The 27,004-nt window shown below is 42.3% G+C and overlaps 3 protein-coding genes across 5 annotated transcripts; 2 read left to right on the top strand and 1 right to left on the bottom strand.

Moving 5' to 3' along the window:
* The first annotated feature begins 1,724 nt into the window (after positions 1–1,724).
* fbxo32 (F-box protein 32) lies at positions 1,725–8,767 on the top strand. The gene is made up of 9 exons (XM_030749719.1): positions 1,725–1,946; positions 2,430–2,545; positions 2,886–2,935; positions 3,065–3,157; positions 5,657–5,750; positions 6,355–6,539; positions 6,635–6,817; positions 7,113–7,256; positions 7,422–8,767. The coding sequence occupies exons 1-9, from the start codon at positions 1,834–1,836 to the stop codon at positions 7,509–7,511; spliced, it is 1,068 nt and encodes a 355-aa protein (XP_030605579.1). The 5' UTR covers positions 1,725–1,833; the 3' UTR covers positions 7,512–8,767.
* A 1,669-nt stretch (positions 8,768–10,436) lies between these two features.
* Positions 10,437–13,463, bottom strand: prelid3a (PRELI domain containing 3A). Of its 2 annotated transcripts, XM_030749350.1 has the most exons (7): positions 13,100–13,463; positions 12,635–12,803; positions 12,365–12,454; positions 12,207–12,277; positions 11,939–12,041; positions 11,662–11,738; positions 10,438–11,545 (listed from the first exon to the last, which is right to left on the bottom strand). In XM_030749350.1, exons 1-6 carry the CDS (start codon positions 13,129–13,131, stop codon positions 11,667–11,669), a joined length of 537 nt encoding a protein of 178 aa, XP_030605210.1. In that variant the 5' UTR covers positions 13,132–13,463; the 3' UTR covers positions 10,438–11,545; positions 11,662–11,666. The 2 variants fall into 2 exon arrangements, with proteins under 2 accessions (XP_030605211.1, XP_030605210.1); XM_030749351.1 differs by lacking the exon at positions 11,662–11,738 and having other exon boundaries at positions 10,437–11,545.
* Positions 13,464–17,008: 3,545 nt separating this feature from the next.
* On the top strand, positions 17,009–23,136 carry elovl4a (ELOVL fatty acid elongase 4a). 2 transcript variants are annotated; one of them, XM_030749348.1, is made up of 7 exons: positions 17,009–17,222; positions 18,158–18,240; positions 18,752–18,939; positions 19,206–19,286; positions 19,836–20,007; positions 20,675–20,802; positions 20,951–21,277. In XM_030749348.1, exons 2-7 carry the CDS (start codon positions 18,174–18,176, stop codon positions 21,275–21,277), a joined length of 963 nt encoding a protein of 320 aa, XP_030605208.1. In that variant the 5' UTR covers positions 17,009–17,222; positions 18,158–18,173. The 2 variants fall into 2 exon arrangements, with proteins under 2 accessions (XP_030605208.1, XP_030605209.1); XM_030749349.1 differs by lacking the exon at positions 17,009–17,222 and having other exon boundaries at positions 18,174–18,240; positions 20,951–23,136.
* The last annotated feature ends 3,868 nt before the right edge of the window (positions 23,137–27,004 follow it).

Here is a 27,004-nt window from a genome sequence, read left to right as displayed (position 1 = left end):
ACCTCTGCAGAAATACTCGAACAGTTCTGCAGGACACATTCAGCTAGTCAGAATATATGCCCAGTGTACCTCCATTGTATCCTGCAGAGTGTGTGCAGACTCCTTTTGCATATATCAGGATGTGAAGCCACACACACATTTCAAAACCTTCAGCCATGAAGTTGTAATAAGCAGTGATATTTGAACGGATTAATCAGGGAGTGATACTGATTAATCTGAGATGGAATTTTTTTTTTCTGCTCTGCTAAAAGACAAAGAAATAAATAGAAGAAGAAGCCGGAAATACACTTGTAGCACCGAGGGGTAGTTTGTAACCATCTGCAGCACAAAAACCGCATGAGCCACGTGTGCATGACCGAACGTGTCTGAGCACAAAGACTAGATGAGCTGAAACACTGGCCTGCTGCTTCTCGGAGGAAAACCATGTGCCACTGATGACATGTTTTTTCCTGACTGTATAATGTATCGTGATATATGACAGCTGTGTAAGCACTCACTCACATGGATATAGCTACATACATGCACAGCTGCCATTGCAGCAGTTTACTGAGAAGTGTTTGTTGTGTGGGAGCATTTTCTTTTAGGAAGATGCCATTTATATCTGCAGCTAAATTAACAAGTTGACCAGAATGAGGTGTGCATTGCAAAATACCCGGATAAGGCACTTCTTCAGTAATCACTTTTATCTTTTTTTGTCTATTTTCAGTTAACATCTTGGTCATTGCCTATGAAAGCTCAAGGCTGACATGACATGAGAAAAGCTATTAAAGCTCTAAACCAATAGACATAAACTTTTGCGCAACACAAATGAATATGTAAACATGTCACATGTTTAATGAAGCTGATAGGATCTGACCCAGTGACCTGTAAACGCTGTCTTCTGTAGTGCAGGCCAGAATCAACAAAATACCCTCAGTCTGTCTTCATGGATCAGTTGGGGCTGTTTTGAGAAAATTGCAACACAGTGGTAAGCCCCCTGAATCACACACACATACGCAAACACACTCCTTCACAATCCACGGTGTAGCCGAATTACCTAGAATAATCTAGGGGACAAATCAGTCTATTTATAATACCTAGTCAGGGCACTTAGCTGTGATATTATGTTGTAATTTTCCCCTTTATACATTTACAGTGTCATAAAGAAACTGGTGATAAGGCCGGGCAGACCGCTTCCTGAACACCAACTGTTTTTGTCAACATCAATGCATTAGGCATTAAAAATGCCATTGTTTGAGCAAAGAGGTAAACTGCAGACTGACTTCACTATGCTTACACGGTAGTACTGATGATAACTCCAATCACAGCCAGGAAAGTAGCAGTATCATAATAAAAAAATAAAAATAAAAAAATCAAGCACACTACTGCAATTAAACAACTGCAGAGACATAAAACAGCTACTAAGTACAAGCAGCTACCTCAAAATTAAGTAAAGAGTTACATAATAGTGTCCCAAACCTTTACACATAAAAAAAAACGCCTCTATCCTGTTAAGACATTTGAAATGAATTTCCTTGGTGTCCTCTGTCATTATTTTTCCATGACACTTGGAGTGTTGACTCCTCATCGTCTCTCCGAGAGGTTTTGCAACGCTCAGGTTGATAAACAAAGCCACGTGTTGCAGGGAAGTTTCCAAAGTGGGCGGAGCTCGTCTGTTTCCGGGTTCTCACTTGGAGAATATAAAGAAGAGCTGCGCAATGTCAACAGTAGAAACACGGGGAGGAAAACACAGTACTCTGAAGCAGTCGCATATATAAGCTCAAGCAGGGGCCGTTTCCTCATAGTTCTCACACCTTTATTAACTTCATTTATTTTAGCATCAGCGAGTTGAGGATGCCTTTTCTCGGACAGGACTGGAGGTCGCCGGGTCAAAGTTGGGTAAAAACCGAAGAAGGGTGGAAAAAGACAACAACAGACGACAAAAACAACAACGTCTCCGTGCAGAGGTTGGTTACTAAACGATTCCGGAGAAATGGCGCTGTCTCTGAGGAACTTTGGGGAATTTAAATGCGCCATCACTCCGGTTAGAGAGAGAGAGATGGAGGGGGAGAGGGGGGGACTTTCTTCAAAAGTCCAAACAGCTTTATGAACAAAAGCAGGCTGACTCACAGAACCGTAGGCCTACACCTTCATGTCGTGTCTTTCTCACTCACCTCGGCGTCTTTGTGTGTTTCTGGTTGCTTTGTTACTTCCCCCAGGCTGATCACAGAGCTATTAATAACCTCACAACAAGTGAGTGGATTAACAAACGTCTGTCGACTTTCCAGAAGCGCTACAGGCATTTAAACACGGCCCAAGGTTACAGCTATTTGGTTTGATGCTGGAGTTGCTCTTTGTGTAGAAGAAAAGGTTTAGTGTAAATCGGGAGAAGAGGTGGTCTGCAATGCAAAGTAAATGTGCTTGTGTTTTTTTTTTTTTTTCTTTTCTAGCTTCTGCAAAGAGGAGGAGAGTTTCAACAAGGAGAACCTGCTGCTCTCTCTCAGCTATGACATGGCTGCCAAGAAGAGGAAAAAAGATCTAATGAACAACAACACAAAGGTCCCATGTGAGTCCCTATAAAAAGAGGAAGCAAAATATTTTGCTTTTTATGCCATTTTTTTTTTTGGAGGGGGGGGGGGGTCATTAATCATGTAGAAATGCATCAAGGTTAAATTCAGGCTAGGTAATATAAACAGGAGGAACTTGAAGGGATGTTATCCAACATTCATTGTATGAACACCTCCTAATAATACTGTTGTTTGTTTGGTTCCCTGCATTTCATAAAACTCTATTCCAATAACTACAGCAGCTCTGAAATCTTATTTGTGCTGTATACATTTGTCACAATGCTTATAAGCTGCTTAATGAGGGCAGGCCACTAATATAAACACTGTGCTTTCTCATAGATTTCCACAGGGAGAAATGGATTTATGTTCATAAAGGAAGCACCAAGGAGGTAACAAACCAACTAATTCCGTTTCACATCAACTTTTCATATCATCATTGCTAATGTAAACATGCTGAGAAAACGCTATACTCCTGCCGAGGATTGCAATCTAATACCCTGATAATTAAATTCTCCCAGCGCCACGGATATTGTACACTGGGAGAGGCCTTCAACCGCTTAGATTTCTGCAGCGCCATCAAGGACACAAGGAGATTTAATTACGTTGTCAGAGTGAGTTCTCGTTTTTTTCCTTTCTTCTTAGTTTGTGCCGTCTCTTTCTGTTTGTCTTTCTCCGTGGTTGTTAATGGGAGCTGTGTTTGTCAGTGGCAGAGAAAGGCTTAAGGTTAAGAGGGTGTGTTTGCCTCTGCCTGGTTCTTATCAATACTCTGCAGACAAGAGTCCCTCAGTGGTGATGATACGGACCTGGGGAGTGTGTGTTTGAAGTAGGGACAGAGGTTGCTTTTTTTTTTGTTTTATAATATGATTGCCAAAGCATATTGGGATCCCATGGGATTAAGACTGACAAAAAGTTTAAGTGTAAAACAAATGGCTCATGTAGTGCGCTTAAACTTCGCACGGTGCATAGAGAATTTATTCAAGGAATCCCAGATGCCCACTTGGGAGATATTAGTATCAGTAGCATTATGGGATATCAGCAGGAAACTGGAAGGTTGCTCACAGAGTGTGCCCCCCACCAAGGTCAGTACCCTATTTCCCACTTTTAAGGAAAGTCATCCACATCTGCACCAAGTTTCATCAGATTCAGTTTGGTAGGTATTCCTGACAGAGAGGCCAACATTACAGCGATGCTCACATAGCTCGCATACCGTCATCTAGTTGAATTTAGAGCTTCTTCCTCACTGAACTGAACACCGGCTCTCCCACATGTGTGCACATGTGAGCTGAAGTGGGTGTGGGTGTGTGCGAGAGAAGGGGGGGTGACAGCTGTGCAGTGAGGTGCGACCACCCGACAAGGGTTTTATGAAACCAAACCCCGGTGGTTGTCAGGTGATTCAGACCACTCAGCAAACACACACACAGATACAGTGGCCTCTGCCAGGTTAAACACCCTCCTTATGTGTCCTCCTCACTCATCTAGTGTCACAGCTATCTTTTTTTTTTTCTTTTAAATGTCTCTGTCTCTTTCTTATGTAAAGAACCATCTGGATGAGTTGTAGGCTTCTTCAGGAGGACACAAGCAAACTTTCTTTTGGTAGAACAGTGAGATTGCAGAGGATTGGGTTTCACACCATATCAAACCCATAAATAGCTAATCTTCCAGAGGAATCTGAATACAAAGGAATCTGGTATTCAACAAGTGTTAAGAGTAAGATTTTCCACAGATAGTTGGCCATTTGCTAACATCTGTGTTGGAGTTTGGGATTGACCTTTTAGCGCAGGTTCCAGTTAACGAGTGCAGTGTAGTGTGGTAAGCCCAAAGAACAATATGGCTGTGAAACACTAGCGCCTAGTCTGGACACAGTGTCCTAGGTCACTGCTCTTCACTGGTTGTGTCTGATGGCATTTGCGGGTTCATTTAACCCTGTCTCAGTTACACAGATCAGATTCTTCCATGAAGAGACAAGTGGTCCTTTATTTATTTATTTATTTTATTTTTTTTTCTTACAGGCAGTGAACATAGGATATTTCAAGGACGAGCCACCTGTAACTTTAAAATGAGCATTAATGCAGAGCTGGCATATAATAACAAAAGGCTTCTAATTCTGTCGGTGTGTTTGTGGAAAAGTGTGAACCGCACGCCAAAGTATAAAGTGCAGTTTAGTGAACTGCAGGAGCTAAAAGTAGATACGGAAACGCATATTGTTCTGCCCGGCTGCTCTGCAAAGTGAGGAACACTTGATGAGCTGCTAAAAGAAGAAGGGCATGGGATTAGGTTTTAGGAATGGAGCTGGAAAGAATGGAGGGGAGGGAGCGAAGAAGCTTAAAAATGGCAAAGCTGACAGGGAGTTTGAAGATGGAAGGAAAAAGGTAATTTAGTTCAAAACTGAGCATTATTAAGACGCCCAAACTCATCACCATTTTCATACAGGATTTGGTTGGTTGCTTACCGACAGTAGGCACTAGCTTTTTGTTTGCAGTTTCTATTTTTCATGCGTGGCAGTGTCGGTCCCAGTTTACCAGAAAGTACCCAGCAGTATGCTGATATAATGAAAACGGTCACGCTGTGGTCAAAATGACCCCAAGAGTTTCTCCGTGATGTCACAGCATCTGTTACATGCCAGACATGCCGCCCTGCTGGGACCCACTGTTTGTCCGCCAGCCAACGGCAACGGCTGCACAGACATGCGTACACAAGCAAGCATGCCTACATAGTCGCACACATCCTGTCAAATGATTTGGCTAATTCACATGACAGGAAAATCAGGAGTCAAATGATTAAAAGCGTGTTTGTGGGAGGGCAGGGGGTGACCTTGTTGACAGCCTGGGCTCTTGTCCAGCACCTTTTTTTGAGTAGCTTCTTCCCGTAAAAAAAACCAAGAATGCTGTTAGACGTTCACAGCTTCACTTGAGAGTAACGACCACATGGAACGTCTCCAAAGTTGTTCTGGATGGCAATTATTGTTAGGACCAAGTGGCTCTGTAAAAATGCAGCATAACAAACGTTAAGAAATGCAGCAGTGGAACAGAGTGTCTCACTTGCAGACGGGGTGAAATTTATGTTGTTTCTTTTTCTCTCTTTTTTTTTTTTTCTCTCCCCTTTTGCTCCAGCTCCTTGAGCTTATTGCCAAGTCCCAGCTCCCCTCACTCAGCGGCGTGGCGCAGAAGAACTACATGAATATCCTGGAAAGAGTGGTACAGAAAGGTGAGCTTTGACACCCTTCTCCTGCTTCTTCATTCCGGTCTTTTGTGTCAGATGCTTTTCTTTTTATCGTGTGGTCTGGTTTTTTTTTGTTGTTGTTGTTTTTTAATATCTGTGCTGCTCTTAAATATTTGCCCCTCAGTCTATTTAGTCCCCCCCCTCGGATCCAGTACACAGCGTAGCTGACTCTTATCTTTCTTTCTGAAAGGTATAAACAGAAATAATCCAAGTATAGCAAGGGTGATGCTTTCCTGCTCTCTTGTTTGCACCAATATATGATGTACAAGGCTGGGGATCGAGTTCAGTGATTTAATAGCACAGTGAAAAACACTGACAGTCACCAGACCCAAGTGCAAGTCACAGTGTAAACTAAATGTTCCTTCTGCTAAACAGAGATTCAGGTTGTTTAGGTAGCATTATGAAGCAGTTTTGCCAAATAGTAGAAGTTCAAATGGGCCATTCCATCACTCCCAAATATTTAGTTTATTTTTTATTTATTTATTTTTTTTGATGAGTCACCATCTGCTTATAATCCCAGCTGCGGTTTGAAACTTCACTTTAGATCATCATTGTTCTAATCAATCATTGTTGTTGACCAACTCCACAGTCCTCGATGACCAGCAGAATGTCCGCCCCATCAAAGAGCTGCTGCAGACCCTATACGTCTCACTGTGTGGGCTTGTTCAGGATATGGGCAAGTCTGTGCTGGTGGGGAACATCAACATCTGGGTACACCGCATGGAGAACATCCTGCAATGGCAGCAGCAGCTGGACAATATCCAGATCAACAGGGTAAGCATGTGCCCACAATCCAGAACTCAAGAGGGGCTCTGAAGTGCAAATTTCCATTATATTAATGTTTTCTTTTTCTGTCATCTCTCTTTCAGCCCACAAATACAGGCATGACTCTGACTGACCTGCCTGCCAGTCTGCAGCTGAACATCATGCAGCGTCTCTCTGATGGCAGGGACCTGGTCAGCCTGGGCCAAGTGTGTCCAGAGCTCGGGACCCTCACTGAGGACCGGCTGCTGTGGAAGAAACTCTGCCAGTACCACTTCACAGACAGACAGGCATGTAGAAATTTAAGTGAATGCAAACGCTTGTATACATGGAAGGTTCAGATGACCTTTATGGCATCTGTGATAAACTAGGCTGGAAAATGGGAGGCCAGTGTTGTATGCTGACACTGCAGTAACCCAGCACCATGTTCAAAGGCATGTATTTGATAAGTGAGTGAGGGATTCTCACCTATAGGTTAAAATAGGTTACGGTGAGGTGTTACACAATGGAGTTTAGATTTAGTGTATATATATTTTTTCACTCATCTTTTGGGTAAAATTTTAAGTCTGCTTTCTTGTGTTTTAGATCCGGAAGCGCCTGATGGTGTCAGATAAAGGTCATCTGGAGTGGAAAAAAATGTACTTCAAGCTGAGCCGCTGCTATCCTCACAGAGAGCAATACAGTGACACCCTGCACTTCTGCACACACTGCCACATCCTTTTCTGGAAGGTACGATGCGTCATTCTTTCACTTTGCACTTAATCAGTGTGGATGTAAAACTAAAATGTTCCTGTTGGTAAAGCAAATTTTAAATGTTGAAACTAGAAGAGGGGGGAGGGGGTGGGGGGGTGGCATTTTAAATTGATTATTGTATGTGTGTTTTTTAAATTTCAGGACATAAACCACCCATGCACAGCCAACAACCCAGAAAGTTGCACCATGGCCCTCTCCCCTCAAGACTTTATCAATCTTTTCAACTTCTGATCCCTCCTGCATCCAAACCACCTGAGTCCTGATGATCGGACTGTACATACTGTTGCTGTACATATTGTTTTCTTTAATATTACGATTCTTGGATGTATTTTAGTTGTGAAGAGAATGGAGAGTGCTGAGGCAGTGGGACAATTATGCAATTGGGTTTCTTTTGAGTGAGCTCTGAGGGGCCCCAGGGTGGGTTAACTGTGGAAAGCCAGTGGACGTGACGAAGAGCAATAGTGATGTCGAGGAAATCGGGCTATGTGTGAGGGGGAGGGGGTGGGGGGGGTACTTAACTGCTAGAGTTCAATCTTAGTTTAATGTGGTTTCTGAAATTACAATCATAAAGTAAATGCACTTTTTGAACTTTAGATTTGAGCACCTGTTCCCCCCCCCAACACTTTGGAGTTTTTTTTTTGTTTTTTTTTTTTTAAAAATCTTGTATTTCTGTGCTTGTAATCGTTCACTTCAAAGGAAATAGGGCGATTTCTAAAGTTGTATGTGTTATTATGAGGTCTGTTCACATGGGGAGCTGCAGTGTGTTTGGTGTTTAGATGCAATCTGCAGTAATATTCATTTTGGAACCGGGATGGAGAAAAGTACGTTAGGTTGCAGCGGTACTTCAAGAGAAGATGAATGTAAGTGTGAGTCAGTAAATCATTAGACTGGGTGATGATTCTTTTGACACGTTGATTCACTGTACTAGTCTTTTCTATTTTGTTCTTTTTCACTTTTATATGGATTTGATATACATAATTTTTTTTTTCCAATTGTGTTTTGTTTTTGTTTGTTTTTTTTTTTGCTGCAGGCATCACAGCCACAGCACAGGAGTGCAGTATTACCAAAGATTGCTATGAAAATCAGTGTAACAGTGGTGTGTGCCTTTATCGTGAAACTTGAAACTGCATAGGTACAACTTGTGCCTTGTTTGCAATGCTTTCAGATCCAAATGCTGTTATTATTTTAAACACCAAGTATCTCATTTACAGAAGGGTTAAGCTCTAAGGCTCTCACACCAAAGTCCACAGTTTGGGATATCCTGCATGACACCGAGCTGATTGTGTTTACTTAATGAGATTTTGGCAAGTGACTCAGCTTGCACACTTGGGTTTGAAGGAAATATAAATATTAGAGTAAAAGTGCAGTCTGACCCAGACTCGCCTGTGCCACTGTTCAGACAGTGAAGAATGATGTACATGCTATGCAATGCATTGTTTATGTTCTGTTGAATTAAAGGAAAATAACGTTACAGCTGTTATCAGTTCGAAAGTAGTCACTTCAGCTTTCTGTACGCTGCTCCAAAAAATTAAGGGTGCACTCGATCATCACAGTATAATACACAGGTCAGCTTAAAGGAATCAATCTATCCAGTTAGGAAACATGAACTACCGTGAATCAATTTTTTGGTGCAAATTAAAGTGATTGCAGGTGAACTGGAGGGCCAAAAACAAGACCGACACCCCCACACACATATACACACACAACAAACAAACAAAAGGAATTGTTTTGCAGGTTGTGGCCACAGACCATTGCTCTTTCTCTTTCTACCTCCTGTGTGTCTCTGTGTGTGTGTGTGTGTGTTTGTTTTTTTTCCCTCCCTCTAGCTTTGCTTTCTGCTAGTGTCCTTGACACTACTTGGCAGCATGAGACAGCACCTGCAGCCCATTCAGGTTGCACAGGTAGTCTTGCTCCTCCAGGCTGGTACACGCAAATGTGCTGTTGCAAGAAGGCTAACTGAATCCCTGAGCACAGTCTCAAGAGCATGGATTAGATACCAGTAGAGGGGCTGTTACATGAGGAGAGCTGTTATTTGCTCCTTTGTGCAAGGAGACACAGGTGGCACGCTGCCAGAGCTCAACAAAATGATGACCAGCGGGCTACTCGTGTGCATGTTTCTGGCCAAAATGGTAAGAAACGAACTCCAGAAAGATGGTATGAGGTCCAGACATCCTTTAGTGGAACCTGAATTCACAGACCAGTACCATGCAGCTCAATTGGCATTCGCTCAAGAACACCAGAACTGGCAGGTCCACCATTGGCGCCAGATTCGCAGATACCAGTTCTGCTGGGTTGACACCCCTCAGCGGCGCTGTCCACCTCTTCTTGTGTAATGGCCGCTCTCATGGTATCTCCTCCACACTCTTGAGACTTTGCTGGGAGATGGCAACCCATCTTGCAACAGCATGTATGCATGTGCCATCTTGAAGGAGCTGCAGGTACCATCTCCTGTTACCAGTAGTAGTAAGGAGGGAGGGAGGAGAGAGCAGCGGTCTGTAGCCAACACCTCCAAAACTATTCCCTGTTAGATGGCTGTCTTATTGTTTTTCCCATCATCAGTGCACTTTGCTGAAACTTTCATTTGCATTTGCAGGTGAAATGGATTCACAGTGGTTTATGCTTCCTAACTGGACAGACTGATTAAGCTTGACTGCCTTTGTGTAATACTGTAATGATCAAGTATTCCCTTAACATTTCTGAGTATTTATTTTTAAGCAGTGTATAAAATGAGTGTGTATGAGGACAATTTTTAAAACATTTCTGGCCTTCTTGCTGGAGGTGGACAGAGGCTGCACCATAGGTATCTGTGTGCCCCCAAATGGACAAATGATGAACTGCACTGTAGTGTAAAAACCTCTTGGTGTGTGTGCACTGCTGGAACTGAGAGGTTAACTTTTCCTAATTTCTCTTCAAATGTGAGCGTTCGTGACACAAATGCAGCATATTTGACAGCTAAAAACAAGCAGATCTGTCCAGTGTCCAAAAGAATTCAGGGGGCATCAGCCTTGTGTTGAGAGGCATGCTATAGAATAACACTGGTTGTAAAACAAGCTGCAAAACTTAAGCAAAATTTCAAACAATTCTTTTAATCCTTGCAGAAAGACAAAAGTTTGAAATAAAAAAAAAAGCAACCCCCCCCCCCCCCCATGGTATGACCAAACACACACATAAAATGAAAGCTTCTTATAACACGTTAAATAAATAATATTTATACTAATATGTAAATTTTAATTTAATTTAATGTCAGAAATCTGATTTAGCATGTAAATCACGGTGTGCTTCTCCCACTGCAGAATTGCACATACAGTACTGCCCTGCTCTTCAGGGTATACAGGTAGCTTCTATGGAGTAGTTCAACATGTGGAAGCATGACAGGTATGACTGGCAAAGGCATCGCACTGCCCTCAAAGCAATAATACACAGGTATCACTTTTAAGGCCATTATAAACAGTTAAACCTGTGTATGTTTTTATAACCTGCATGATCCGCCTCTTCCTTAATGACCCATTTGCAAACCTGCCGCCCATGCTACATCAAAAAGATGCCAGTGTATTGATGCCTTGAGAGCAGAAAAAGAAGGCAATGTTAAAGGTACATTCCCATCTTTTTTTTTTTCTTTTTTTTGTGATAGACAATATCATTTCTTTGACTTACTATCTAAATACTTTTTCTTTAACATTCCATTTTTACTTCTATCATGCAGACTACAGTCCGTGCCCCTTGTAACACATAAAAAGCACCAATAACAACTTTCCAATTTAAACCCCTACAACAGGAGTCTCTATTGTATGACATTACACAAAAACTATATTAGTTCAAATAGAATTATGAAAGTGGTTGCATATTATTAACATTGCCCCACACCATGGCCTATTGCATCCTTCCTTTATAGCATTCTAAAATGATATGGCATGGTGTGAAAGTAAACTGTAATATGATATTCCAAACAGTGAATTCTGGCAGTCTTGTAAAGCTGATCTGTTCTGCTAACACTTATTTAAACAGCTAATGGGTTAATGAGTACTGAATTAGCAATGAGGCATGCCTACCAGTGTTGGCCCCACATCCCTTAAATTCTTCTTTAATAACCATTCAGCTTTGGCAAAAATGTTACTGTTGCTCTGTCCTTCCAGTGCTGTTCAGATGGAGATCCAGAAAAACCTCCCAGACTACCACAGACGGGAGACGATCTGGAAATGCTGAGGATCCCCAGTTGTTTATGAGGTGCAGCCAAGGAAAGTAGTCACCACTGTATACTTCAGCTCCTGTAAATTCAAACAAAGAAGCTGTAAGAATTTTGCGTCTTCTGTGCACTACCAACGTTTGGGGGTTTGGGAGGTAAGACTGAAGGACAAAGTTGCAAAGGAAAGCAAAGAGTTACCAGCGTTAGTAAATGTCACAGAGAGGTACGTTTTCTCTTTCAGAGTTCTGAATAATCCACTCAATAGCATCCCAACCCTACAGATTCGCACAGAGAAAGAGAGAAAAGTTAAGGAAGAGACCAAGGCAATACCCAGAGACGGAGTGGTGAACATCACAGGGGTTTATGGACCTTTGAACTTAGAAGGCATGCAAAATTTTATTATTTGAATCTGCATTCATCATCAAACCAAGGCGCAAAAGATAAATATAAAGATACTGTCTGTACTATGTGTTACCTTCCTGGCATTAGCTGACATTCTCCTAGCCATCATGGCCTCCAGGTAACTGCTCAGACTCACTCCCTTAACTGTAATGATGGCTTCCTGGGTGAGGACAGTCCTGAGCAGAGCGAGCACAGGCGATGGCAGAGACATTGAGAGAAAAACACATTAATGAAACATCATGTTCCTGCAAAAAAAAAAGCACAGGTTCCTATCTCTTGCTATGCACTCTAATCAAAAAAAAAAATGCTGTCACAAATAAAATGCAAGCCAGAATACGTACACCTCAGGGTTCTCTGGGTGCGGTCTGTAAAGAAGCCTCTCATCCACAGATATGAGGTTAGTGAGAGTGATCTGGAAGATGAAAGAAGGTTACAAAGTCTTTGCCACACTTCTAAATGAATTATACTGATAGAAGTGAAACACTCAGTAGAAACTTACATTTGTTGAGCATAACTCCATCTTTTTCTCCTCTGGATCAACTATGGAGTGTTCCTTCACGTAGGTCTGTGTCTGGTTGGTTCCCAGTATCTACAGACAGAAATATACACCACATGCACAGGAAATCAAACCAGCAGGTAGAACTGACAACAGCCTAATCGCTGTTTGCAGTCAATGAACTGTCCTGCTGTCCCTCTTTTGAAACCCTTTAACAGACCCCCACAACATCTTGAGGACCACTTTATATACATGTATCTGCTAATGACTGACCGCTCTTACGATAGCCGGCAGGCCCCACTCTGTGCTGAGGAGTCTGTGGCTGTGAAGGCGCCCGGCTGCATCCAGACTGCGGTCCAGCACATCTACCCCGATCACATTGGGGTTCATGGGGTTGGGGTACTTCCTCATAGCTGCCTTGATCACTGTCTCCCAGGGGTAACTGTATGCAGACAAGTACAAAGTAACATTTAAATGTGATTACAACAACCATCAAAAACCTTCTGTTGTGCATTTCTCAAAGACACACTATGACTTGGACAGCTGTGGTTAGTGATCATCCTTGAAGCATCTTCAGTAGCACGCCTCCTGCTGTCATGCCCCATATAAAGACCCACCATCAGACTGTTAACATAAAGCAGACTTACTGGAAACATGGAGTCATGAGCTTCAGCGTCTAATACGCCGGGTCAAACTCAGTTAAAGACAATGACAGGCCGTCTCAATGTGCTGACTAACCTGAAAACATGCTCCGTGCTCCAAATCTTCATTTTCTATGCCAGTCTCTTGACCTTATCGTTGGAAGAAAAAAACAAAAAAAAAAAAACGCCCTTTTCACCGCACTATCATCATGAGGAACTAGCTCCAGCAATGGGAGAATGAGGCCTGTGATGATTGAAGCTCACGACCATCTTAATGAAATAAGTCCAGGGAACACATCCCCACTTTTCTCCGCATATCAGCTTCACGCAAAGAGTCCGCAAATTGCCCCGCGATCCCTGCGTCACGGCGACGATAGGCAGGTGACCTGTAATGGATTAATTCAAGTAAATCGCCTCGCTAGGACAAGAGGGAAGCCGGTGCAACTGCGGAGCCGCTTAGCGTCAAGTCACAGAGGATGAGGTACAGGAGTCAGGTCGCAAATTCCAAAATAAAATCCTTGCTCACGTGTCATGCTCGAGGTACGACACTGGTTTTTACAGACATCACCCTGAGTATTTGAAATGTCTCACGGCCTATTCTGTTCATAAACGTTAAATAGCATTAATCTTAGTTTTTATAAGTGTTAGAATTTATCTATGTGAACGATTTCATTCATGTTCTCCTAATAAACAACGCCCTATACTGTTCACTTAATCATATTCTTTGATTATTATCATTAATGGCGTTTATAAAACTATTCAATGCACTATGACGCAACACCCCGTGCGCTGCTGCGCTTCCCTTTTGGCTCTGGTTGTGTCGGGCTGACTTGACTAAAGCTGATGAAGCCCTTTCTGCTGCATCCGCCTCTGTTTTGTGCGCATGTGCAATGCATCCTTCCCTCATCCACCGACAAGTGGCAGCAAAGGAACCGAGCTGAGTCAAGCTGCAAGAGTGACACTATGAACTTGACCGGAAATTAAGTGATGGTGCTTTCAAATAAAAGCCCAACTTGTGCCATCTGAGGTGCCGTTTACACGAAGCCGTTTTCACTGGAAACGGTGTCGTTTTGATGCGTTTCAGCCTTTCGTTTACACGATGGCGTTTCAGAAACGATCCGCGTTTACACGAGGACATGTGAAACGATGAAAACGATGTAGTTCCCATGCCAGGCCACAAGTTGGCGTTGGTTTTCTCTTTGCAGTTTGTTTACGCAAGACGCGCATGCGTGGAGTGACACAGTAGGTAGTGCGGCAAATTGTTCATTACTTACAAAACGGCCAATGTGAGAGGTTTTGTGTGGACAGATGATGAGGTTGGATCGCTGCTGCACACAACGCTGAATTACAAAACGGTAAAAACACAGGAAAAGCATAAGAAGCACTCGTGAATCCGCGAGTACTGTTTATCAGTTTGCGCGTGCGCGAAAAACTGGCCGTCGCAACCATAGTGCGCATGTGCGAGTCGAGCGTTTTCAAATCACCCCGGTTTCAAGTGTTTACACGAAAACGCAAGCCGGTGCGTTTCTGAAACGCTCCACTCTGGACCCCGTTTCTGAGGTGCCGTTTACACGAGACCGTTTTCATTTTGAAACGGTGTCGTTTTGATGCGTTTCGGCCTTGCGTTTACACGACAACGGTGTCGTTTTGATGCGTTTCGCCCTTCCGTTTACACGACAACAGAGTGAAAACGATGTGTTTCAGAAACGGGGTCCAGAGTGGAGCGTTTCAGAAACGCACCGGCTTGCGTTTTCGTGTAAACACTTGAAACCGGGGTGATTTGAAAACGCTCGACTCGCACATGCGCACTATGGTTGCGACGGCCAGTTTTTCGCGCACGCGCAAACTGATAAACAGTACTCGCGGATTCACGAGTGCTTCTTATGCTTTTCCTGTGTTTTTACCGTTTTGTAATTCAGCGTTGTGTGCAGCAGCGATCCAACCTCATCATCGGTCCACACAAAACCTCTCACATTGGCCGTTTTGTTAGTAATGAACAATTTGCCGCACTACCTACTGTGTCACTCCACGCATGCGCGTCTTGCGTAAACAAACTTTGCAAAGAGAAAACCAACGCCAACTTGTGGCCTGGCATGGGAACTACATCGTTTTCATCGTTTCACATGTCCTCGTGTAAACGCGGATCGTTTCTGAAACGCCATCGTGTAAACGAAAGGCTGAAACGCATCAAAACGACACCGTTTCCAGTGAAAACGGCTTCGTGTAAACGGCACCTCAAACACATCGTTTTCACTCTGTTGTCGTGTAAACAGAAGGGCGAAACGCATCAAAACGACACCGTTGTCGTGTAAACGCAAGGCCGAAACGCATCAAAACGACACCGTTTCAAAATGAAAACGGTCTCGTGTAAACGGCACCTGAGAGAGAGAGAAAGAGAGAGGGAGAGAGAGAGAGAGAGAGAGAGAGAGAGAGAGAGAGAGAGGCTTCTTTCCCCCATCATAGTACACAGTGACCCAATACCGGTCTACACATGGGCCACCAGTTGGTCATTTATGCTTATGCTGATATAACAAGTAACTAGTAACTATCATTTCATTACTAACAGCATAAACTGACAACTGCTGCAGGATGGGTACTGCACTATATTCCTCAAGCTTGGCTCCTCTGCCAGAGGCTTGGGAGTTTGAACGTTTGACACAGTATCTTAGCTGTTCCTAGGACTACACTCTTCTAGACAGAGACCTCTGATACTGTGCCTGGAATCTGCTGGAGCCACTCTTCCAGTTTCATGGTTACAGCTCCTAATTCTCCTATTACCACTATGACCAACTTGGACTTTACCTTCCACATCCACTCAAGTTGTTCTTTCAGCCCCAGGTTGTTGTCCATTTTCTTATGCTCCTTCTTCATTATGTTGCTGTCTGCTGGGATTACCACATCTATCACAGCTCTGGTCCTCTGCTATGTCTGGTTGGTTGGCGAGCAGCTGCTTGGCTGTCTGGAAAATGAGGTCCCACAGGATCTTAGCCCTGTTGTTTTCAACCACCTTTGGTGGTGTCTTTCATTGGGACTTCGGGACTTATAGTCCATATGCAGCACAGATGTTCCTGTGCACTTATCTCAGGTATTTGGTTCTGTTTCTCAGTGTACGTGGTCACATTTGCAACTTATGTCCTGTTACTATGTGTTTGGCACCTTTGCACAGTTTGGAACTTGGGTCCTGTCTGCTGTGGTAACTCCTGCCTGTGTGGATCTTGTGCTTAGGGCCTGTTCTTGTGCTGCCATGATCAGAGCCTCCATGCTTTAAGCCGGCCTTTTCTAGCAACTGGTAGGATTTCAGCCACTTCATCTGTTTGTTGATGATGCATCCCATGCAAGGAATTGGTCATCCACAATTGTTCCTCTCCCTGTTCCTCATCACTGTCTGTCTTCACCTGCCTAATACATTCTTGGAGCAGCTCTTCTCGGGGGGCCATCTTCCATCTTCTTGGACCCGGCTGACATAGGGCAGGAAACACCCTGTACAGGTCGCCAGCCTGTCACAGGGCCAACAATGAGACAGACAACCATTCACACTCACATTCACACCTATGGGCAATTAAGAAACAATTCAATCACCCAGTCACTGGGCAGCACTGTGGCGGGGTGGTTAGCATTGCTGCCTCACAGCAAGAAGATCCTAGGTCTGATTCCACCTTGGCCGAGTTCTTTCTGTGTGGCGTTTGCATGTTCTCCCCGTGTTTGTGTGGGTTTTCACCGGTAACTGCATGTCTTTGGACTGTGGGAGGAAATATATATATATATATATATATATATATATATATATATATATATATATATATATATATACAAAAACTCTTAAAGTTTAGAGTTAACTGGAAATTTTGAGATAACCTGAAATTTTGACGTGCGTGTGTGCGTGTGTGTGTAAGCGTGTAAGATGTGTATTTTCTTTTTTTTAAAATTGTGCTTTATGTTGAAAATATAACCGGAAGTACAGGATTTACACTGGTTGCCTTTACGCTCGTGTTGTTGGTATTCATAGAGGCAGACGCGCAGTGGAGGCTAGTATGGTCCCTTAACGACAATTTTTCGTGCCATTGCCGTTCATTCAGCGGCGCTTCTGTTTCACTCCAAAAACGAAACAATTCATCAGTTCATATAAAAATCTATCAGTCGACTGGACGTCGGAATAACGCACATCGCGCGACCTTGAATTGAATGTAATAATAGAGGGATTTATTTAAAGCACCGACACGGTAAGGTGATAAGCATCCTCAAGGCGAGACAAATGTCGATATTATGGCCTACTGTGCGATGCATGCAGACTCTGCGCGTGAGAACATGTGTTTTATGGAAGGTGTCGTTTTAATGGCTCAAAGACGAAATCAGCTGTGAGTTTTTGAGAAATCTGGTTGACGATGAGACTGCTCGTGCAGCCTGTCGTTGAAGGCCGGATTGCATGCCGCAGAAAGCAATTTCGCCATACAAAGTGGGATTTGTTTTTAAACGCGTGCTATAAGCCTTTTAAGTATTTTGAGATAGACCTGGTATATATGAATCTGAATTTCCCTTCAAACTGTAAGTGCTGCTTTATTCTCTGATCAGTTTTTGTGTAGAGCGCGTGCAGGAATATGGCAGATGCTGCAGCAGCGCTTGATCCGCTCCGGGCCGGAGTGAGAAAGAGGAGGAGGGGGGGGGAGCACCTTTTTAGGATCATTAAATCACACCCTGCGTCTGAATGTGCATCTCACACTGTATGTCAGTGTGGCTCGTTATAGGAGCTGAGCCAGTTCAGTGTTAAAATCTGTAAGGCATCTTCTCGTTAGAAAGGCCTCCAGGTTGGCTGTTGGTCGTGTTCACACCAAAAAATCTGCTGACACATGCGCTCTAACAGCCTGTGTTCCAGCCTTTTGTGCGCAATGATGCCTATTGCCAACCATCAAGGCCTCATGGAGCACCAGACACCACCAGTCGTATAACTGGCCTCCTGTTGGCCTGGATCTATTTATTTGACTGCTTTTTAAGGACTGGTGTTAAAATAGACTTATATTCCAGTTAAGCTGGCATTACACATTATTGATCTTCTACATAATGACATCACTCTGCTTCAGTGAGAGTTTATTAGAGAGAGAGATGTTTATTAAATGCTTGTTAAAGTCCTCAACCTCAACAATTGTCTGCTTTATTTCAGGTTAACTGCCACAGCCATGGAGATTGTCACACATTTAATTAACGACACCATAGAATTCTACAAATGGACCCTCACTATTGCAGGTAACACACTCTAAATATCTGGTGGGCCTGAGAGCGTCTGTTTCAGAGATTTTGAAATCAGAGAAGTTGTTTTACAAGTGAGTAAATACATGTTCACATCTTTGTGTGTGCAGTTGTACATATTATGCATCACTATGCTGGGTTCTTGCTGCTGTGAGTCATTATGGAGTTATTTAGTAAAAAGAATAGTGCATCACTGGGAATTTGTTAACAAATGAGTCAACACTTTATGGACATATAGTAGCTATATATGAACTGCTGCACCCTGCAGCAGGCCCTGCACCCTGGGTCTGTCAACCCAGGATATGCCAGTAGTCTTTCTCAAAGTATCCCCATCAAACTGACCGCCAGGCATCTCCCTGCAGGACATGATCTGTTATCTGTGCTGCTACTCAGCACCTATTCAATGTGCACTCCCCTTAAAATAAACCGACACTGAACCCACGCTGTGTCAGTGTAATGCAAATATTAAGAATCTTTATGTAACTCTGTGAAAACATCTTTCCTGCAGACAAGCGAGTGGAGAAATGGCCTCTGATGGACAACCCCCTACCCACGCTGGCCATCAGCACCTCCTACCTCCTCTTTCTCTGGCTTGGGCCCAAATACATGAAGAACAGAGAGCCCTTCCAGCTCCGCAAAACCCTCATTGTCTACAACTTCAGCATGGTCTTCCTCAACTTCTTCATCTTCAAAGAGGTAGATGGCTACGCTGTTATGATGTTATGATTACTTGCATGTGACTAATAACTGAAGTCAGTGAATTAAAGCTGATGTCTTCTTATTCCAGCGTTAACTGTACTCCCAAATGACTATGTTACAGCAGCAGTTTTATCCTCTGGGTTTAGACTAACCTAATTACCGTGTGCTCAGGCTCTTGTCTGCACTCCATCTCTCTTCTTTTCTCTGCCATTCTCACTGTTTGTTTTATAGCAGCAATTCAATGAACACTCTGGTTTTTTCAGCTGTTTATGGCGACGCGAGCAGCCAGATACAGTTACATTTGTCAACCGGTGGATTATTCAGATGATCCCAATGAAGTGAGGGTGAGTGTTTGGAGCTCACACACACACACACACACACACACACACACACACACACACACACACACACACACACACACACACACACACACACACACACACTTGCTTATATTGTACTTACTATCTTAAGATTCATGTGTGTGCAATAATTAGTTTCCTTGCGGACACAAAACCTTTGGAACCAGATCTCTGCTTGTTAATAATTCTCCACTCCACCCATGGTTAAGAAAATTAAAGTAGTCCTGCCAGTGACGCGTCACTCTGAGTGGTTTTAGAAACCTGAGCGGCCTCCATACGTTTAGACTGTGGGCCTGTTATCAGAAAAAGTGCAAGCTGGAGCTGAATTGTGAATGGTGTTCAGTTTCACCTTCCTTCCCGTTGCTCCATGACGTAGTCTGAAACAGAACCCACAAGAGAGTCGGTCTCAGGTGAGGCTAAGGTTAAGATTTCAAAAATCAGAGTTCACATACATGCAATTTCTGATAATATTCAAGGTTAGAAATCTGATTTCAGTGTTTTCTTTCTCTTCTTCTTTGTTTATTATGGAGACAGGTGGCGGGAGCTCTGTGGTGGTATTTTATCTCCAAGGGCATTGAATATCTGGACACTGTGTTTTTCATCCTGAGAAAAAAATTCAACCAGGTTACCTTCCTGCACGTCTACCACCATTGCAGCATGTTCACACTCTGGTGGATTGGCATCAAATGGGTGGCAGGAGGACAGTGTGAGTAGCTCATGACACAGTAGATATTAACTATATGCTTTATCAGTATTGCCGTCTATGAAGCCATTAGTGGTGCTGTAGTTCAGTGGATTACATATTTGCTGTTTCAATCCTGGGAAGAGACACAAATCCCTTGGAGGTTGCGTCAGGAAGGGCATCCGGCATAAAAATCTGCTAAATTAAAACGTGGAGCTGCCTGCTGTGGTGACCTCTTGTGAATAAGGGAACAGCCAAAAGTAGCTTTTTGATGTCTATAAAACCTTTATTCTTGAGTTGTACTTGTATTCCTTATTGCTGTTTGTTTACCTCTCTTTGTTAATATGTATCTGCATATTAGCAGCCATGCTAGCAACTCTGTAAGGGTATGAAACAGGCACAGGAGCACTTTGAGCTAAATGCTAATGCCAGCAAGGCAACATGATGATAGTAAATTGCTAAAGTTTACTAGTGGGTATAATTTGTATCAAGTCTGCATGTTAACATGCTATAATTTGCTAACTGGTAAACACAAGTGCAGCTGAGAGTGATGGGAAGAGTATTATATTTGTGTAACAGTAAAAGTAATATAGTTGACTCAGTTTGAGACTACTGTGTGTCACAAAACTGTTCTTCACTACAGTAAGCATGACAAAACAAAACACTTTGATTTTATTTCTTCTACTTGCAGCCTTCTTTGGTGCACACATGAATGCGATGATCCATGTCTTGATGTACCTGTATTATGGCCTTGCCTCCTGTGGACCTAAAATCCAAAAGTACCTGTGGTGGAAGAAGTACTTGACGATAATCCAGATGGTAAGATACTGCTGCAGCACGGTGGCTGATGTCCAGTGAAATATACTCATTGTATTGATAATCTGACTGAAAATCATTCTTCTTGCTATGAAAGAGCTGTGAAACCACAGCGCAAAAATGTAGCCTTAATTCTCTCGCCGTGTCACAGATTCAGTTCCACGTCACCATCGGCCACACGGCCTTGTCTCTCTATGTCAACTGCGACTTCCCCCACTGGATGCACTACTCCCTCATCTGCTACGCCATCACCTTCATCGTCCTGTTTGGCAACTTCTACTACCAAACCTACCGCCGCCAGCAGCCCGCCCGGCGTGACACCTCCTCTTCCTCCAAAGCAGGAAAGGCTCTTTCTAATGGCACCCTCAACGGGCTCAGCAAAGCTGCCAACGGAGCAATGCTGATGGGGAGCAAAGAGGAGAAACCCCAGGAGAACTCCGGGAGGAGAAAGAGGAAAGGACGAGCTAAAAGAGATTAAAGGAGGGGGGAGCCAAAGAGGTTCAGGTGAGGTGCTTTGGCTTCTAGGCTAGTGCTAAAACATGAAAGACTTACTTTGAGGAAGATTTAGACAGGTGGATGATCACGTGTGATGAGTTTATTTAAGCCATGATCTGAGTTGTATATAAAATATGAGACAGGCATTTTTGTTAAGAGAGGATCATGCTGTTACTAAAAGGCGGTCATTGGTCATACACCAGATGACCATTATAACAACTCCAAATACAATAGTTTCTGATGTGAGATAGAGCTTTGTATTCCTTCTCTTTATTGTGGTGCTGTGACTTTCAGCTACTTTAAAACAGAGCCTGAAAATAAGACGGGCCGGTTTCAGATACTGGGTAAGTTGCATTTGATGCATGTGAGCTGGTAAAAAAAAACTAATATAAACCGCTATATTGAGACAGGAATACACACAGTAACACAAATGCCTATTTATATTTGAGCGTATATTCTTTTTTTCCTTTTTTTTTTTTTTTGCTTACCTGTACAGATATAAAACTGATGATAATGTACACTATCATGTCAGTTTTGTCCTCATCTTATTCACCTGCTGTTGGCGTTACACAGGAGAGACTTTTAAGTTTACAGCTCCTGCTCACTGATTCTGACACTTCTGCAGTTAGTCACATCGTTGTGCAGATGAAACGTATTGACACTAATTTATTTATGGGGATGTAGATGCTCACTTTTGAGCTGTCATCCACACAAAAAATATATATATAAAAAAGAGGATGAATAAATCCATATCCAGAGGTAAGGTGTACATAGAAATAGTAAAAAATGAATTCTCGATGCTCATTGGATGAAACTGTTGCACTGCTGGCTTGTTGCCGATCTCTCTGTGTGGTTAAACACAGAGAGATCGGCAACTTCAGCTCACATGGGGGTGAAATTTAGATTCTTGTTATTTCTATATACAACCATAAACCATTTTGTATATCCTTACCTGTATGTAATGTGATGAAATGTAATAACTGTTATTCAGAAAAATTATGAATCTGAGAACTTTCTCAGTGTTTTCACCCCCCACCCCCCCACGACAGCGAAGCTGGTGGAGTTTTGTCTTTGCAGATGTTTACCCGTCTTTTTATATTATATCCTCTCGGAAGTTGTCGTTTGTCTTAGACCCTGGTGAAGATGTTGTGTGCTGAACATGGTGGCATTCTGGGTTCCCCTTTTGTATTTATGGAGAATTCAGAGCTAGCTTAAAGCTACTATTTATTTATATTTTTTAATCACGTTAACTAAACCTGCATTAGTGCTGTTTTCTTTAACATATTCAGTCAAACGGGGTTTTTTTTTTTTTAATCTAACTTTTCAAATTGAATTCATGTGCGGAGCAGGCTTGAATGTAAATTTATCAGAGAAGAGATTTGGTTTAGAAAACATTATGCATTAAGCATTATGATTTCTGTACAGAAAGAGTTGGTGAGCATCTGTTGGGATGACCTATGTGTTACCACTGAAGAACATCTGTGGTCTGTCTGTAGTATAAGGAGTGTAAATCAATGATCAGCTCGATATATCAGCAACTCCTGCTTTATTTCATCCATCAGCCGATGCATTTCAGTGTTAGTTTATTTATTGGTTATTTATTGTTATGTAAATACTGATTTCCATCTTGCTAAGAGTGCTTGTCTCTGTATTTGTCTTCTTTTTGTGTTGTACATACTATATTGTGATATTTTGTACACTGCTCATTTGGGAATGTTCCTGGCTTTTCTGCTTGGGCATTTTATAAGTCAGCATTGCTTCTGTTTTTAATTTCTTTCTTTTTTTCTTTTTAGCATCATATCTTTGAACACTCTTCAAATTAAACTAAACTAAATGCCTGTACCAATGCTGACTTTCTTTAAGCGTCTCCTTCTTGGTGCACTACACACCTTTCACAAAGATAATTATTTTCACCAGCCACTTTATTAAGTGCATGTGTACAGTTGCTTGTTAATGCGAATATCTAATCAGCCAATCAAATGGCAGCAACTCAATACTTATAGGCATGTAGATATGACAAAGATGACCTGCTGAAGTTCAAACTGAGCATCAGAATGCAGAAAAAAATTGATTTAAGTGACTTTGAACGTGGCGTGGTTGTTGGTGCCAGGTGAGCTGGTCTGAGTGTTTTGGAGGCTGCTGATCTGCTGGGATTTTCCCACACAACCATCTCTAGGGTTTACAGAGAATGGTCTGAAAAAGAGCAAACTACCCAGTGAGTGGCAGTTCTCTGGGTGAAAATGCCTTGTTGACCATAATTCATGAAGTTCAGCGATGCAGAAGAACATCTCTGAATGCACAACACATCACACCTTGAAGCAAATGGACTACAGCATCAGAAGATCATATTAGGTGCCACTTCTTTCGGCTAAGAATGGGCTACAATTCATGCCGCCACCAAAAATGGACACCAGAATTGTGGAAAAAAACACTGCCTGGTCTGATGAGTCTTGATTTTTGCTGTGACATGATGGTAGGGTCAGCATTTGGCTTAAGCAACATGAAAGCATGGATCTATCCTGTCTTGTATAGACAACTCAGGCTAGGGGTGGTGATGTAATGGTGTGGCATGCTTGGCACGCCAACTGAGCATCAATTAAATGCCACGGTCTACCTGAGTATTGTTGCTGACCATGTCCATCCCTTCATGACCACAGTGTACCCATCTTCTCGTGTCTACTTCCAGCAGGATAACACACCCTGTCACAAACTCAAATCATCTCTGATTAGTTTCTTGAACATGACAATGAGTTCACTGTACCTAAATGGCTTCCACAGTCACCAGATAACAGAGCACCTTTGTGATGTTGTGTTGATGTCACGGATGGGCAGGTGGCAACTGAGTGTGTGTGGATCAAAACTGTGGTTTTTACCTTAATGTGAATTTCCAGGTTTTCAACACTAGGGGGTAGTATGGTTACATTGAAATGAGCATCAGTTATTGAATGGCCTGCTCCCTATGCTCACCACGTTTTAGATTATTATGGAAACTTCTTAAGATAAAACACTGTCTAGTTTTATCACATGAGAACAATATAATATAATCACACTAAATTTTTAATAGACATATGTGAATCAAATATTCCTGGTTATCAGTGTATTGTTTGGGTTCCTTATGAAAACCCATTTCAGACAGTGAAGTTTCTTTTTACTGCTTTATCTGCAAAATTGTTTTCAACCTACAGTTGGAAAATAGGTATTATTATTATTATTTACCCAAATGCTGAATTTAGGTTGTCTGCCTCCTTTCTGCTACGTTATATTTTGGATCCACCACAAGTGAGATATAAATATTGTACCTTTTTGCTAGGAAAATAGGAAATATGTGCAGTTGTATGACCACCTTTATTCTTCAGCACAGCCTGAACTCTCTCAGGCAGCTTTCTTGTCATTTCTTTAAGTAGTCTTCAGGAATAGTTCTCCAGGCTTCTTGAAGGACATTCAAAGCTCTTATTTGGATGTTGGCTGCCTTGTGTTCTGTTCTCTGTCAAGATGATCCCACACTGCTTTGATAATGTTGAGGTCCGGGCTCTGGGGAGGACTGACAGTGTTCCATTGTGTGGTTTTTTTTCAATCCAGGTATGCTTTTACTGCATTAACAGTGTTTGGCATCATTGTCATGCTGGAAAATGAAGCCAATGTCAATCACACGCTTTCCATCCAAATGGTCTTGGGAGGTGGATCAAAATCAGAATTCATAATTCCACCAATTTTGACAAGAGCCCCAAACCATGACAGAGCCTCCACCATGTTGTACACATGGCTGTAGACACTCACTATTGTACCTCTCGCATGACCTCCTCAGTACATATTGATGACAATTTGAACAAAACATTTCAAATTTGGATTTATCACTCTATGAGACCTGTTGCCACTAATTGTCAGTCCTGTTCTTGTGTATTGCAGCATACCTCAGCCTTTCCCCCCTGTTTTCCTTCCTTAAGAAAGGCTTCTTGATGGCCGCCCTTCCACTGAGACTGTTCTGATGAGGCTTCAGTGACCAGAACCAGATGCATCTCTCAGGTTCTGTGAGAGGTCTTTGCTGGATCTATTCCTATTCCTACTGACACTACTTTCAAATACTGTTCATCTGCTGTAGATAGTTTTACGGCCTGCCACTTCTTTTGTCCTCCACTTGTTTCTTCAGGTTTTTTCAGGACCCACTGCACACCATGCTGAGATGTGCCGAATAGCTATTTGGGAATTATCTTTTAGTGCAAAAATTCTATTTTGTCTGTCAAGTGTGAATTCTTTGGAATTTTTTGTAAATTCAGTTAAAGAAATAGAAACATGTTACGTGTTTTTGCGACAGGCTGGTAGAAACAAAATGCCTAAAGATACAATTTAAAACTGGTTGAATGAAGAATGATTAGGTCAGCGTTAAGTGGCTCAACAAACAAACAAAATCATTCCTCCGAAAATGATCAGATTCAAAAACTGGACTGAAAACAAGTGAAAAGGCAGCCAGGGTCCAAAGAAAAACATTGAAAGACTTTCAGAAAGCCTGCAGAACTGTTGCTCAGGTCCACTTTGAAAAAGTAATTAAAAGAAAGTCTGGCTCCTTGGAGGCAAAACATAAAGAAATAAGGGGTGGCTCAAGATTTTTGCACAGTACTGTATATTGCCATTCTAAATAATGTATTGTCACAGTGTTAGCATCCCACTACATATAGTTAAAATAAACTACTCCAAGACATAAAGAAATGCTTGCATGTTAATGGATCAGCATGAATAATCAAACAGTACTGATATTACCTTCACAAACAGGATAACGTGCATGTACAACTGAGCAGTATCCTGTAGCTGGGTGGTTTCATTAGATGAGATCGCATCTGCCATGTTTTAGATACTCCTAATCTAATATGCATCAAAATAAGCATAACTCTGACAACTATTTAAAAAAAAAAAAAAGGAAAGAAAAAAAGAAAACCTTTAACCCCTGCTGAATGTTCCTCCCATTTAATGACTTCAGACAATGGTTTCCATGGCAACCGTATACCGCAGCTGTCAGACACCCCCCTACCCATTCATCTTCTGAAACCCCTCCCAGCCCCAACCACTCACTCCCCTCCTGCTGCTTTAATTTCTTCATGAATCAGCTCAGGTCTGTGTGAGAAAGAGCACTAATGCAATAAACTGTTAAAGTGGGTTTTAGTGCTTATGTGTGTATGTGGGTGGTTGGCTTAGCGAGTGAAGGATTTGTGTGTATGTTCTTGTGCATGTTGTTGTGTAAGAAACTGAGAAACGTGCTTTTATGAGTATGCAATCCCCCTGCAGAGTTTATGAGTGGGAGGCCTCCACTTGCAGAGGGGTAGGTCTGTTACATGGCCCATATTTGTGTTATTCCTCAACCCAGAGCAATAATTTCATAACTCGGTAACACAACACCTTAGCCTCATTAGCAGCCTTTTTCCTTGGATGGTGACCCAGTGCCATTCCAACCCTTTCAGTCCTTTCTTAACAATCTGTTCTGGTGGACAAATGCATCTCCATAGCACCGAAAAGGAGGTCTCTGAGCCCAACATTTGAATAACAGGCTGTGAAATTTAAATACGAGCGGATAAATATGGTTTATTTTCTACAGAAATATTATTATCTGAATATTTACTCTACTTACACTATTAGGAGCATTATATTAGAGATTTTGAATGGATTCTTAGATTTCTAAACTATGTTTGCCAGGCAAAATTTTGTGTGTTTTTAATTTTCA

This window comes from Archocentrus centrarchus, chromosome 16 (assembly GCF_007364275.1).
Source record: "Archocentrus centrarchus isolate MPI-CPG fArcCen1 chromosome 16, fArcCen1, whole genome shotgun sequence".
In the NCBI taxonomy this organism is placed as follows: domain Eukaryota; kingdom Metazoa; phylum Chordata; class Actinopteri; order Cichliformes; family Cichlidae; genus Archocentrus; species Archocentrus centrarchus.
Note: the sequence above shows the minus strand (reverse complement) of the source record. Positions and strands in the feature narration are given on the sequence as shown.

Excerpts from the sequence above, each read along its gene's own strand:
- elovl4a (XM_030749349.1), top strand. The coding sequence starts at position 18,174 with ATGGAGATTGTCACACATTTAATTAACGACACCATAGAATTCTACAAA. Across the intron at positions 18,241-18,751 it reads ATGGACCCTCACTATTGCAG|ACAAGCGAGTGGAGAAATGG; the intron begins GTAACACACTCT and ends TCTTTCCTGCAG. Across the intron at positions 19,287-19,835 it reads ATGATCCCAATGAAGTGAGG|GTGGCGGGAGCTCTGTGGTG; the intron begins GTGAGTGTTTGG and ends TTATGGAGACAG.
- prelid3a (XM_030749350.1), bottom strand. The coding sequence starts at position 13,131 with ATGAAGATTTGGAGCACGGAGCATGTTTTCAG. Across the intron at positions 12,455-12,634 it reads TGCCGGCTATCGTAAGAGCG|ATACTGGGAACCAACCAGAC; the intron begins GTCAGTCATTAG and ends TTCTGTCTGTAG. Across the intron at positions 12,278-12,364 it reads TGGAGTTATGCTCAACAAAT|ATCACTCTCACTAACCTCAT; the intron begins GTAAGTTTCTAC and ends TTCATCTTCCAG.
- fbxo32 (XM_030749719.1), top strand. The coding sequence starts at position 1,834 with ATGCCTTTTCTCGGACAGGACTGGAGGTCGCCGGGTCAAAGTTGGGTA. Across the intron at positions 1,947-2,429 it reads AACAACGTCTCCGTGCAGAG|CTTCTGCAAAGAGGAGGAGA; the intron begins GTTGGTTACTAA and ends TTTCTTTTCTAG. Across the intron at positions 6,818-7,112 it reads ACCACTTCACAGACAGACAG|ATCCGGAAGCGCCTGATGGT; the intron begins GCATGTAGAAAT and ends CTTGTGTTTTAG.